At 47.4% G+C, this 12488-nt stretch overlaps 1 protein-coding gene across 1 annotated transcript in view; it reads right to left on the bottom strand.

Annotated features, from left to right (window-relative positions):
- Dst (dystonin) overlaps positions 1-12488 on the bottom strand; it is a 287116-nt gene that overhangs the window by 169965 nt on the left and 104663 nt on the right. The window contains exons 6-7 of the mRNA XM_013019154.1: positions 10907-10999; positions 299-465 (exon numbers count right to left, since the gene is read on the bottom strand). Coding sequence (XP_012874608.1) covers positions 299-465; positions 10907-10999 — 260 coding nt within the window. The remainder of the gene's footprint in view (positions 1-298; positions 466-10906; positions 11000-12488) is intronic.

Genomic DNA, 12488 nt, shown 5'->3' with positions numbered 1-12488 from the left:
TGTGTGTGTGTGTGTGTGTGTGTGTGCGCGCGCGCGCAGGTCTGCTAAGTGACTGGAAGGACTCAAAGACACAGTACAAGTACATCGTGTGTGTGTGTGTGTGTGTGTGCAGGTCTGCTAAGTGACTGGAAGGACTCAAAGACACAGTACAAGTACATCGTGTGTGTGTGTGTGCGCGCACACACACACTAAAGTTCAGAGAGAAAACCTCTGATTGTGGGAACATGATGCTTTTGATTTTCTAATTTCCTGTCATGGACCTGTTACCTCTATATTGCAGGGAGTTTTAATTCTGTACCTGTATTTATGAATGATGGCATTGAATAGTTTTCCATCTCTCCAGCAAGTGGTGAAGTTTTCACACCGGACCCCGGCATAGCCCTCAGTGGCCTGCTGGGTCCAAAGCAGCAGCCTCTCCTTTGCAGACATGTCCTCCGACTCTCCCGTCACATGGATGTCAGAGATCTACACAGAACAGAAAGGGTTAAAGCATTAGGGAGTGTGTGCAGGCCAAGAGCCTACTATCTGCAGATGGAGGGGCTTACAGCATTGAGCCTACTATGTTCAGGGGCCTACAACATCGATTCACTCCATCCTCATACATCTCTCTTGGAAGCGCGGTGTTTCCCAATTTACATGGGAAAGCTGCACTTCAAACAGGATAAATAATAGTAACAACAACTCTTACAACTCAAACTTAATGCACTTATATCCAATTTAAAAGCATGTTTTCCATTACGCCAAAACTTCACAGCAAGAAAAAAAAACTCTACATTCTTCTTTGCTAATCAGACCTGTTAAAGCAACTTAAGCTAATGTATTTTTTTTCCAAATTCCAATTACTCTACACTACCACCTGCAGGGCAAAATTAGACCCAGCAGGTGTTCTGCATAGAAACAAGCAGTGCCCTGTTTATTGATTATACTCCGGAACCATCTACAGTGCCATTATTAACCATACTATGGAACTATCTAGAGGAAAACCTTCAGTCTTCCCTGATTTGTTCAACCTGAAATCTCTATTGTGGGATTTCCCAGGTTTCCTTTGTAGCCTTCATTTTCCCTAAGTCTCTACTACTGACAAATAATAAAACAGGTCATGCTGACTGTTGTTTTCTCAAGAGCACATCTTCAGTAAGGGACCCACGGAACCTGCCCACGACCACGCATGGTACAGGGCTACCAGGAACCAATGGGAATTCCAGAGCTGGGCTAAACCCAACCACAGTTCCCTCCAATAGGAGATCAAGGAGCCCTGGAGGCAGGCTGGGCCGGGACGGGTGAAGGAGAGACTGGAAGCCACACTGTGCAAGGACAGTCACTGTGAGATGAGCAGACCAGCAGGCAGCTCACTCTTGGTCTGGCCCTGGCCCCAAAGCTTCCCAGTTACTTCCTGCCTACGAGTCAATGTCCTCTATAAAATGAGGGAGGCGGTAGCAGATAATGGTTAAGGCCCTTTGTGGTCTAAAGTCTTACTTCGAGAGTATAACACATCAAACCCAAGGGTCAAAATACACGGGGTCAAGGGACTGAAAGCAGGAGGGGAACCTCCAGACCAAAGGAACCTTTGTTACCTGTGGCCGTGCCCAGCTCAACAGGAAGCCTTTATTCCTCTGACTGCCACAGGAGCCAGGGACATAGCGTCTGGGGGCACAGCAGGCGGGGGTCTGGGGGCATGGCAGGCGGGGGTCTGGGGGGCATGGCAGGTGGGGGTCTGGGAGCATGGCAGGCAGGTGGGGGTCTGGGAGCACGGCAGGCAGGTGGGGGTCTGGGAGCACGGCAGGCAGGCGGGGGTCTGAGGGCACGGCAGTTAAAGCCTTCCAGGCTGGCAGCCCTCCCACCCCCCATCCTCCTCTAAGGGTCAGCAGGACAGCCAGTGCCCGTGGAGCTCACACTGAGCTCAGCCTGGGCCACCTGACCAAAGGCCAGGTTTTCAGAAGGGAGCCAGTGTCCTCCCAGGAATCCACGCAGACCCTGCAGCAGGGCAAGGGCCAGGAACATGGACACACGGGGATTTCTACTCCTCCATGCAGAAGGTTGAGCCATTGCTTTCTGCTCAACGTCAGTGGAGATTCTATTCTAATCCAAGATGGCAGCATGCTTGCCTCTGCACCTGCACAGTTTACAGGCTAAAGTCACAGAATGGCTTCCAGACCATTCCAGGTCTTGAAACATAAAGACAAGAACTACAGTGCAGGCTGAGAGGATTCAACCTGAGCAGGCTCACACCTGTCATCAGGAAACTGAGCTCTGAGGATGGCAGTTCAAAGCCAGCCCAGACAGAAAAGTATCCAAGACTCTTATCTCCAATTAACCACCAAAAAGCTGGAAGTTGAGCTATGGCTCAAGTGGTAGAGCATCAAAGCTCTGGGACAGGGTCCAGACTCTGAGTCCAAGCCTCTGGACTAGCACAAAAAAAAAAAAAACTAAATAAATAAAAGCCTTAAAGGATGATTGTAACCACGCGCCTCTTCTTGGGCAGCTGCAAATCACAGGAAATCATCAGCCCACTACTTATCAGCACATGTCTTGGCACACAGGACACACTCTAACCACCATTTTGTCATTAGTTTTGCTGTATAAGCTCCTTACCAACAACCTGCCAATCAATACCAAATATGAAATGATTTATGCCAGAGTCCCTGCTGGAAACTGGAGGCCCCAGGCTTCCAATCCAGGTCTCCCGCTTGAGGCTGGCTTCCATCTGAGGTCACCTTCTCTGGGCGCTGAGCCTTCCCAGCCTGTCTTTCGGTTGTTTTACTTCTGCTCACCCACCCAGACCATTCCCAGAGCTCCCATATATGTCCAGTCCATGGGAAACACAGTCTCTGACATCTTCAATACCTTTTATTGCTTGTGGCCTTAGTAAGCACTGGCTATACAAGCATCCTCATGGAGCATTTGGAGCACACATTAAGTCTAATGGGAGCCACAATATGGAGAAGAGCTCTTGGACACTTCCCAATCCTTCAATCTTCTCTACCACTGGTGCTCCACTACTTGAACTGCATCTCTAGTCCAGCTTTCTGCTGATTACTTTGGAGGTGGCATCTCCTGACTTTTCTACCCAGGCTTGCTCCAAACCACAATCCTCCAAGTCTCAGCCTCCTCAGCCTCCTGGGTGGCTGGGTTGTAATCGTCATTTAACCTTGTAATTTTAGAAAATAAAACTGCCCAACTAATAGTCCTTTCCAATAATAGCACAATGTCCTGGGCACTGCAAAACCGTGACCAGCAGGGCTTTAAACCCAGAGACCACTCAGTGACAAGCTAGCAGCCAGTACAGGAGCTGAGTCTTACCTCAGTAGTTTATCTATTAAAAACCAAACCAAAGAAACAAACACACAATACACCTCACAAACGTGATACCACAAATAGTCTAGAAATGTGTTGACAGTGAACAAAGAGGGTTCAGTTTGGAATTTCCAGGGAGAAAAGGCGTTTCTTCTCCACACCCTGGGCTGAGTGTGGCGGGCACGCCTGTCACCCTTGCTAACCTGGAGGAGGCAGAGGACACACTGAGTGCAAGGACAGTCCAGGCAAAGCTGGCCACGTTACCTCACAAACAACGCAAAGTGGAATGAAAAGTGGCATAGCTCAAGTGGCAACCTGACTCACAGCATGAGGTCCTGGGTGCAATCCCCAGGGCCCCAAAATAGCAAAAATCCACTCCTATAACCTAGACTAGTTTGCGCTCTACAGCAGCTTCTCAGGAGGTGGAGACTAGAACAATCATGGTTCGGGGACAGCTTGAGAAGCACAAATGGGGTCAGAAGCCAGGCTGGCAGGGGCAAAAAAAAAAAAATGTAGTTCAAAAAGTATCAGGGCAAAAATAATACAAAAGAGCAGAGCTGTAAGCTCAAGTGGCAGAGCCTAGCAGAGGCAAAACCCCAGGCTGGAGGAGAGGAAGAAGAAGAACTGCTTCTCTTCCTGCTTTGCCCAGAAGAGTGCCAGGGCAAGGCAGGAGACTTGTCAGCAGGAACACAGCAGTGGGAAGCGTGAAGTGACCTTAGTTTTGGTTTTATTCCTCACAGATGAAAGTCAGACCCCATCTGAACCAGGCCAGTCCAGCCTCCTCAGGCCAAGCTGAGTGCCAACAAACTGACAGACCCAACCGCTGCTATCCTGAACTTGTGGCTCCAGCCACTAAACGCAGTCCATGCTGAGCCATATCTGAACTCAGACCTCATCTAATCCCACTCGGGACTTACTTCCCTGCCATGTTTCCCTTCTCCACTGGCTGGCTGGCCCTCACGGAGGCCCTGAGCATGCATGCCACTTTAGGTCAGCTCATTATGGCAAGGACTTATGAGAGGCAGGCTGGCCATCTGTGTGGAGAGTGACTAATGTCACAAGACCAGGGGAGTTCATGCCAGGATAAGATGAGCTCAAGAGCTGTACAGCACTCCCCGTGGAAGTGACCTCGAACGTCCAGCCCAGCCATGCGTACAACCAAGAGAGGAATGCACAATGGGGCAGATGAGAAAACTGAAGGAGTGTGGCTGCACAGCCCCAGCAGTCTGGGGAGCTTCATCCACCAAGAGGGGGCTTCAGCTGATCTGACTGTCTGCAAGGTGGAGGCCTGTGGACGGGATGGATCCGGACAAGGACAATCAAAAGAGGCAAACATCTCCAAGGAAAGAGAGGATGCCTGGGAGAGAGAGCTGGGCTGCTGGCGCTGGCTCTGCGCCGATTCCGGCTCTCCCTGACCCAGGCTCTCCCTGACCCCAGCTCTGCGCTTACCCCAACTCTCCCTGACCCCGGCTCTGCGCTTACCCCGGCTCTACCTGACCCTGGCTCTGCACCGACCCCAGCTCTGCGCCAACCCAGGCTTTGCGCCGACCCGGCTCTCCCCGACCCCCGGCTCTGCACCAACCCCGGCTCTGCAGGATGAGCAGTCTCCATCTGGACCAAAGAAGGTGAGATGAATACTCGGGCTGGAATGAGAACTATGCACTCAGTTTGACCTAAAGATGCCAAGCTTGTTTGTCTGTCCAGCTCTGTATCACAACTCCTTCACAAATCTGCCAAGTTTGTGATGGTTTTCACATAAATTTTCCATTAACGTTTCCAAAATAGCTGGATATGACCAGAAGGGTAAAATCCTCAACATGAAAATACAAGGGGGGAAAAAGGCTTCTATATTGTTTGGAAATAGATTTTAAGAATTAAGATAAATGAAAAAATATTTGAAGTCAAATTGAAGACCACACCGAAAACATCCAGAAAGCATATAAGAAAGTCAAACATATGCTCAGGACTCTTCAGACTCTCCAGACTCTTCGCTATGCCAGACGCACACAGAAAGCGCCACCACCACCTTCTTGTGACAATGCAGCCACTGTAAAATGTGAACAGAGCCACATGCCGCAGTGGCAAGGTATGTTTCCACAGAGACACTTTCCAGAGGACTCGGCCACCAGGGCCAACCATGACAGCGCACACATGCCTAGAAAAGCCACACTCCACCTCAGTGCGAGTGCCCTGTGCTAGTGATCTCCATGTGCCACTCACCGCAGCCCCCCGATGCCCACAACCTATCAAGAGAGAAAGTCAGGAACAGGTCAAAGAACAAGCCATCAACCCCCAACTTGCCAGAGCAGGAGTCACTTGGATTACATACTTCCAACAGGAGAGAATAAAGGTCCAACTGCATGTCAAAAATGAAAACCCCAGGTAAGAAATTCATCTTAAAGTTAAAGGTCAGGAATAAATTTAGATCTCAACTTTCTGGGAGTCTCTATCATATTCAAATTCCTACCATATACCTCTTAAAAGATTTTTGATTCCAAACTGAGGCCAAGGGATAAACACGTAACTCAGGAAAGAATCTGGGCCATCTTATCTGTGCCTTTTCCCCCCAACACACATACAGAATTGAAAACAATTTTTGTACATAAAAACTGAGAGAGGCCATGTACTGGTGGCTTATGCCATAATTCTAGCTACTCAGGAGGCTGAGATCCAGATCACAGTTCAAAGCCAATCCAGGCAAAAACCAGTCCCCAAGATTCCATCTACAAAATAACTAGCAATAAGCCAGGCTGGAGATGTGGCTTAAGTAGTAGAGCCATCAGCCAAATAAGCAAGCAAAAGGGAGAGAGACAGGAGGAGGGGGGAGAGGGAGAGAGAAAGATAGAGGGGGGGAAGGAGGGAGGAAGAGGAAGGAAAGAAGAGGGAGAGAGAGGGGGAGAGAGGGGGAAAGAAAGAGGAAGGGGAGAGAGAGAGATAGAAAGAGAGAGAGAATGAGAGAGAACAAGAACTTGTCCTTCCAGACTGACAAGCAAGCAAGTCAGTACTATATTCCACACATCAAACAGTGGAACAAATCCAGGCTGTTTTCTTTTTGTTTCTGTGCTGTAATTTACACACCATGCTGTGTGCATTCATAGGTGCAGTGTTACATTTTCATAGAGTATATAGTGATCAGGTCAGGGGCACTGGTACACCCACCCCTCCAACACTGATCATGTCTGTGTTGGGAACATTCATGTCCTCTCTTCCATCCGCTCTGAAGCAAAATATTCTGTTGTCATGACCGCTACAGACCACTAGGCCAAGTGTCCACTGACTATTCTACCACACAGTTGACATGGATTCCTTTAAACCAATGCTTTTCTAAGTGATCCAACCATGAAACTATACAGTGTTTGAAACCAACAAGTAAATAAAGGATGTCGATAACACAAAAGATAAAATCCTAAGATTGTGAATAAGATGCACCCAAGCCCTATGACTCTCACATAAATAAAGGAGTGTGAAGACACTGACACAGGAGACATTGCAAAGGGCAGATCTGTGCACGCGCACAGACACTTCTTTACCTTAAACGGAGACTCCGTGGCACCAGCCTCGTCTGCAAGGGCTTCCTTGGAGACAGGGGACACGGTGTCACCAAGGGAGTGGCCGTGGGAGGTGGAAGGAGGGCACAAGCTGTCCATGGCCTGCCTTTGTGGAGCACTGCTGCCACTTTCTGCTGGCTTTTCTGCAACCCCCCAACGCTCAGGCCACCTCTCCATGCCATCGTGGGCGCAAGTGAGGCCGGCTGCCTTGTGGGGAGAGAAAAGGCCAGCCTCTGGCTGGAATGTGACTTCTGTGCTGGCACCAGCCGCAGGAGAGCTCTCCATGGGGCCGGGGGTGCTGTCTGACCTCTTTCCGTCCGGTGTGCTGGCTTCTGCCCCCGTGGCACTGTCTCCAGCAGCGGAGGCGCTTACTTGGTCAGACGTGGTGTTGTCAGCTACGACCTGTGTCTCCTCTCCGGTGTCTTCTGTGCAGGCACGGTGGTCCTGGGTGGGGCAGGGTGCAGTGGGGTCCTGCCGCAGCCACTGTCCAGACTGCTGGGCTGGAACTGGCTGTCCTCCTGGGCACTGGAAACCACTCGTCTTCCTGCCTGCATCTTCACTGTTTTGCTCCACCAATTTCCGGCTGCCTACACTGCCCTGGATCTGTCTCCTTCTGAAGTATTTTCTTCCTGGGGAGCACTCTGCCAGGCCCCAGGGGGCCCTCGCCGGGTCCGGGCAGCGCTCTTCCTTCTCAGCCCTGACACAGCCGCAGATACTCCCCATTGGACCAGGAGACAGTCAGAACTCAGCAAAGGCACACATTCCAACCCCAGGGCTGCTGCAGACCTCTGCGAGCCAGCCCAGCCCTCCGCTCCGACTACGGACTCCTCGCTGACTCTGTGACCATCCTCTTCAGCCCGAGGCCATGTTGCTTATGAGAAAGCGCACGCAAGAAATGCCCTGGCAGCCGGCCCAGACGTCCCTGTGTCTCATTAGGCGCCGAGGCTTATTTCTGGCCACCAATCCTCGTAGACAAACAGTGCTCACTGTCAAGTCACAGCTCCGACCTGGGGTTTACTGTGTGAGCTCACTAACGCTCACAGACACAGCACCCAAGTGTGTGTTAACCTTTGGAACTGCTGCTGGCTGCCCACAGCTGAGAGCAAACAGAAAGCAAACTCCAGGTGGACGGACCCAGCCGAGAGCTCTTGGGAACTGATATTAGAGAGCATGCCACCTTATAGCACGCAGTTGTTTTTCTTATGAATCTAGTGTTGGGACTAGCACACACACACACACACACACACAAAAAGCTTGACAACCTCAAAACTACTGGCTTTTACTCCAAACCACAGCATAAAATATGAGTCAATAATTAGTTGAAGGAGAAACGTGAATGTCTACAATTCTTTATTCAATCTGCCTCTAAAATCAATCTTTTATGGTAGTCTGGGATACTTTTCAAGTAACACACATTTCAAAAACACAGCCCTCTCTGATCACTAGGGATTTCATATGAGCAACGAGTAAAGCGGTATGATATGGAGTATTAGATACTTGGCCACAGAAACACCTGCACATTCTTCTATGTGAGTTAAGCAGGCCAGCTCCAGGTGTGACCCACAGACCAGGACTCTAGTTAAACATTTATGCCATTTAGCAAAGCCTTGCTGGAAAAGTTAACATCACGATGGGGCTGGGTTATCTGCGGTGCATTTCCAGCACTGAATCACAGATAAGACACAAAGGCAATCAGAATGGCATACAAGCAGGCCACCACCACCGAGCAACAAAAAGAGAACCTGAGCCTTTCCTTTTCTGGTGTTCTCTAGACTAATCCGAAGATGGGGCTTATAACCTTGCTGAGTAAATGCTCAATTAAACAGTCAAGTTACTGATGGTGTTGAAGGGTGTTAGTAACAGACCCTTTTTCTTAAAGATTTCCTTTATCGTGTGAAAAGTAAATTTAACATTTTCCTGGGCAAAACTTCAATATTCTAGATGACAACTGGCAAAAAAAGAAAAAAAAGGCCTTGAGTTTGTCTCACGTTCTCATGACTTCAGAGGCGATGGAAGGTACTGCAGGGTGCTGGAAGGCCTGATGACTGGTATTTGCCCCATACATGGGAGAGGCCCCAGCATGACAGCTCCATCCTCTCCTCTGCCCCTGCCAAGCCCAGCACTGGACATTTTTAAACCACATACAGGGCACCTTTTCTCAGAAATAGCCCAACGTGGGTATCTTCTGGTAGGTGGCATCTGACTCACAAAGCCCATCTTTAACATTTGTGTGCAAGTATTTAAAATTTATACACATCCTCGGTATTGTCTACTCCCTTGCTAGCCTCTCCCATACCCATCACCACGCAGTTCCCTTTTTATTTACATTTATTTACATCACCAACACATTCCTAACACTTGATGAGGACTCCTGACAGGAAGTTATGTGTCACAGGATGCAGGGCATTGTGGGTAATGCACACCTTCAGAATGCTGGTTGACAAACTCAACTTGTGATGCTCACAATAGGTATTTTTAAATGAATAAAATGGTCTTCCGAAATGGCTGTCGTCTCCTAGATGCAATCTTCCACCCCGCCGAGCCCTCATCTGTGTCACTCTACTCTTAAGACCACGATTCAGCCTCTCCGCTCATCTCCATACTGATAGGCTTTGGCCTTTCCAGCTATCTCATATAGGCTTGGGAGCTGCTATTTCCTAGAGCACATTTTTCCCCAAGCTCTGAGCATTTGGAACTGACCCTGTATCATCACAGCCAGCAGCAAAAGAGCCAAGAATGAGTCCAGCATCTCCCATCTCCTAATGCCTCTGTGGTTCTCCTGCCGTGCCGGGCGCCCCATCGGACATCAGGAATGCACACCCAGCCGGCCTCACCAGCTCCTGCCCTGTGCCAGCCCCCTCGGGAGCTCCCACACAGCCATCTTCTTCTCCAGTGCCACAGTCACTTAGAAGGGTGTGCCGCAGCCTACTGTGTTCCATGCACCTGCAGTGTGCTGTGTATCTACTGCATGCCAGGCACACAAATGCACATCGAACTTGGCATGAGCAAGTTCCAAAGCTAAGAGTCACCTTAAATCAAAGGCAAATGTGTCTTCAAAATGTGAGATCACAAAAACTAAATCAAAGCCAATCATTCAGCACAACTTCATTAGAGAATTATCCATAAAACGTGCGCTAAGTCCCTCAACGCTAGACAGATACACACAGATACAGTACTTTTCTTTTTCTTTTTTGTGTCAGTCCTAGGGCCTGGGCACTATCCCTGAGCTTTTTGTTTTCTTTTTTTTCTCAAGACTTAAGCCACTTCCAGCTTTCTGGTAGTTAATTGGAGATGAGTCTCACAGGCTTTCCTGACCAAGTTGGCTTCAATCTTTGAAATCTCAGCCTCCTGAGTTGCTACACTTAAGGCATGAGCCACAGCTGTTAGGCCAGGACTCTGAATTCAGACCTCCTTAGTATAATTCTACTGCCATCTAGTGACCACAAAAGACATAGAGCTTTACAACATGGATAAAATTATTCTAAATTAATGACCTGGCCATAAATCTTCACATCTCTACTGTCCAAAGAACCAAATATAAGAGCTCATATTCAAGAAAAAGAAATCTTTTATTGTCTAACACTAGGAGTACAAGGGTGGACCTTAAACCCAAATCTCAGTTCATGGAGGATAGGAAGGAGGAGGATGTCAGGGCTACAATCAGCATGTCACTTGAAAGAACAATCAAATGTGCTATCGAAGGAAATCAGCACGAAACTTACCTTTTTTTTTTTTTTTGGTAGATCTTGGGGCTTGAACTCAGGGCCTGGATGCTGTCCCTGAGCTCTTTTGTTCAAGGATAGCAGTAACATTGTTAGCCACAATTCTACTTCTGGGTTTTGAATGGTTAATTGGATATAAGAGTCTCACAGGGACTTTTTGCCCAAGCTGGCTTAGAAGCACAATCTTCAGATCTCAGTCCTCTAAATAACTAGGATTGCAGGCGTGAGCCACCAATGCCTGGCAAAACTTATCTTTCATTTGGAGGACATAACAAGCCTTCATATGAACTGAAAATTATCCTTGAGTTCTAAAAGATGATGACTAAGAAAACTGGCTCTTACCTGAAAGTGCAAAATTATTGTCCATATCAACCCGAGTGTCAGTTTGGGGTTGCCATCCGTGATGTCATCATTCCTGATGTTCACCAACTTCACCTGTGCCACATGGGGAGAGATGACAGCGTCCATCAAACCAGCTCAGGCTACATCTACCTGCAGAAGCAATTCTTGATAACACAAACCATGCAGCAATCTTCACCCTAATCTGACCCTTGACTAACAAGTAAAAGTTTTAAAATTAAGCCAGGTGATGGTAGCTCACACCTGTCATCCAAGCTACTCAGGAGGCTGTGATCTGGGATCATGGTCAAAGCCAGCCTGGGCAGAAAAGTCAGTGAGACTCTTCAATTAATCACAGAAAAAGCCAGAAGTGGTGCTGTGGCTCAGGTAGTAGAGCCCTAGCTTTGAGTTTGAGCCCTAGGACCAGCAAAAAAAAAAAAAAAGGAAAGGAAAGAAAAGTACAATTAAATTTGAAAATCATTTTAACAATTCATTTTTCCATCACAAAGGATTTTAAAACCACAGCACTGTTTCTCAATGGGTGCATCCTGAAGGTTATATATTTTTAAAAAGCTGGGCTCTGGTGGCTCACTCCTGTACTCCTAGCTACTTAGGAGGCTGAAGTCTAAAGATCACAGTTTGAAGTCAGCCCTGGCATGAGATATCTAAGTACTAGAGTGCTAAACAACAAAGCTCTAGGCTCTGAGTTCAAGCCCCGGGCCAAAAAAATAGTAGTAAGATCCAAGTATAAAGCTTATCAACTGTCAAACTAATTTTTCAGGTTAATAAATGCAATAATGATCTCTAATGTTTACCTCCTACAAGAAGATTATGAATTAAATACCCAAAACTACATAGCCTGATACTTAACACTTTATTTCCTAGAGAAAATCTACCAAAAACATTTTATACAAGGAAATAATATGTGAGGTATACATAAATATATGTGTGTATATATTATATATACACTATATATATATGCTATATGTTTTTTATACACACACACACACACAACCATTTTTTCTGGAACCTTCCACTAAGATAGAGCAGAAGGCAAACCCTTTAACACCTAAAGTATTTAAGTTCCTGTTAAGTAACTAAAAGCATTTATATGCGCATAATAAACTAAAGAAGGGATAATAAAATCTAGCATTCCCTCACCCCCTTTCCTTTCTTAGTTCTTACTCCACTGGAAAGAAAAACCTTGGTGAAGTGTATGCCACCACACCCAGACTGCAGCCCTGGGGAGGCCGAGGCAGGAGGATCAAGACCTGGCCTTAAAAAAAAAAATGATGGCCATCTCTTGCTTTCATTAACTTTCAAATCTCCTGCATTTCTTTTTCTGATTTAGCTAAAAAATTACCAATACTTTGTCTGACAGTCCTCTCACAAATTCCAGAAAGCCGGGTTGCACCCATGACTGTTTCCAAAGCTCAAGCTAGCTGGGGACTGCTAAATGAGATGTTTTCCTTTTTTTTTTTTTAATTTTTTTATTGTAAAGATACTATACAGAGGGTTACAGTTACATGAGTGAGGTAATGAGTACACTTCCTCTTGAACATTGTTAGCCCCTCCATTGTTTTCC

The sequence above is a fragment of the Dipodomys ordii genome, unplaced genomic scaffold (genome assembly GCF_000151885.1).
Source record: "Dipodomys ordii isolate 6190 unplaced genomic scaffold, Dord_2.0 Scaffold44, whole genome shotgun sequence".
Taxonomy (NCBI): domain Eukaryota; kingdom Metazoa; phylum Chordata; class Mammalia; order Rodentia; family Heteromyidae; genus Dipodomys; species Dipodomys ordii.
Note: the sequence above shows the minus strand (reverse complement) of the source record. Positions and strands in the feature narration are given on the sequence as shown.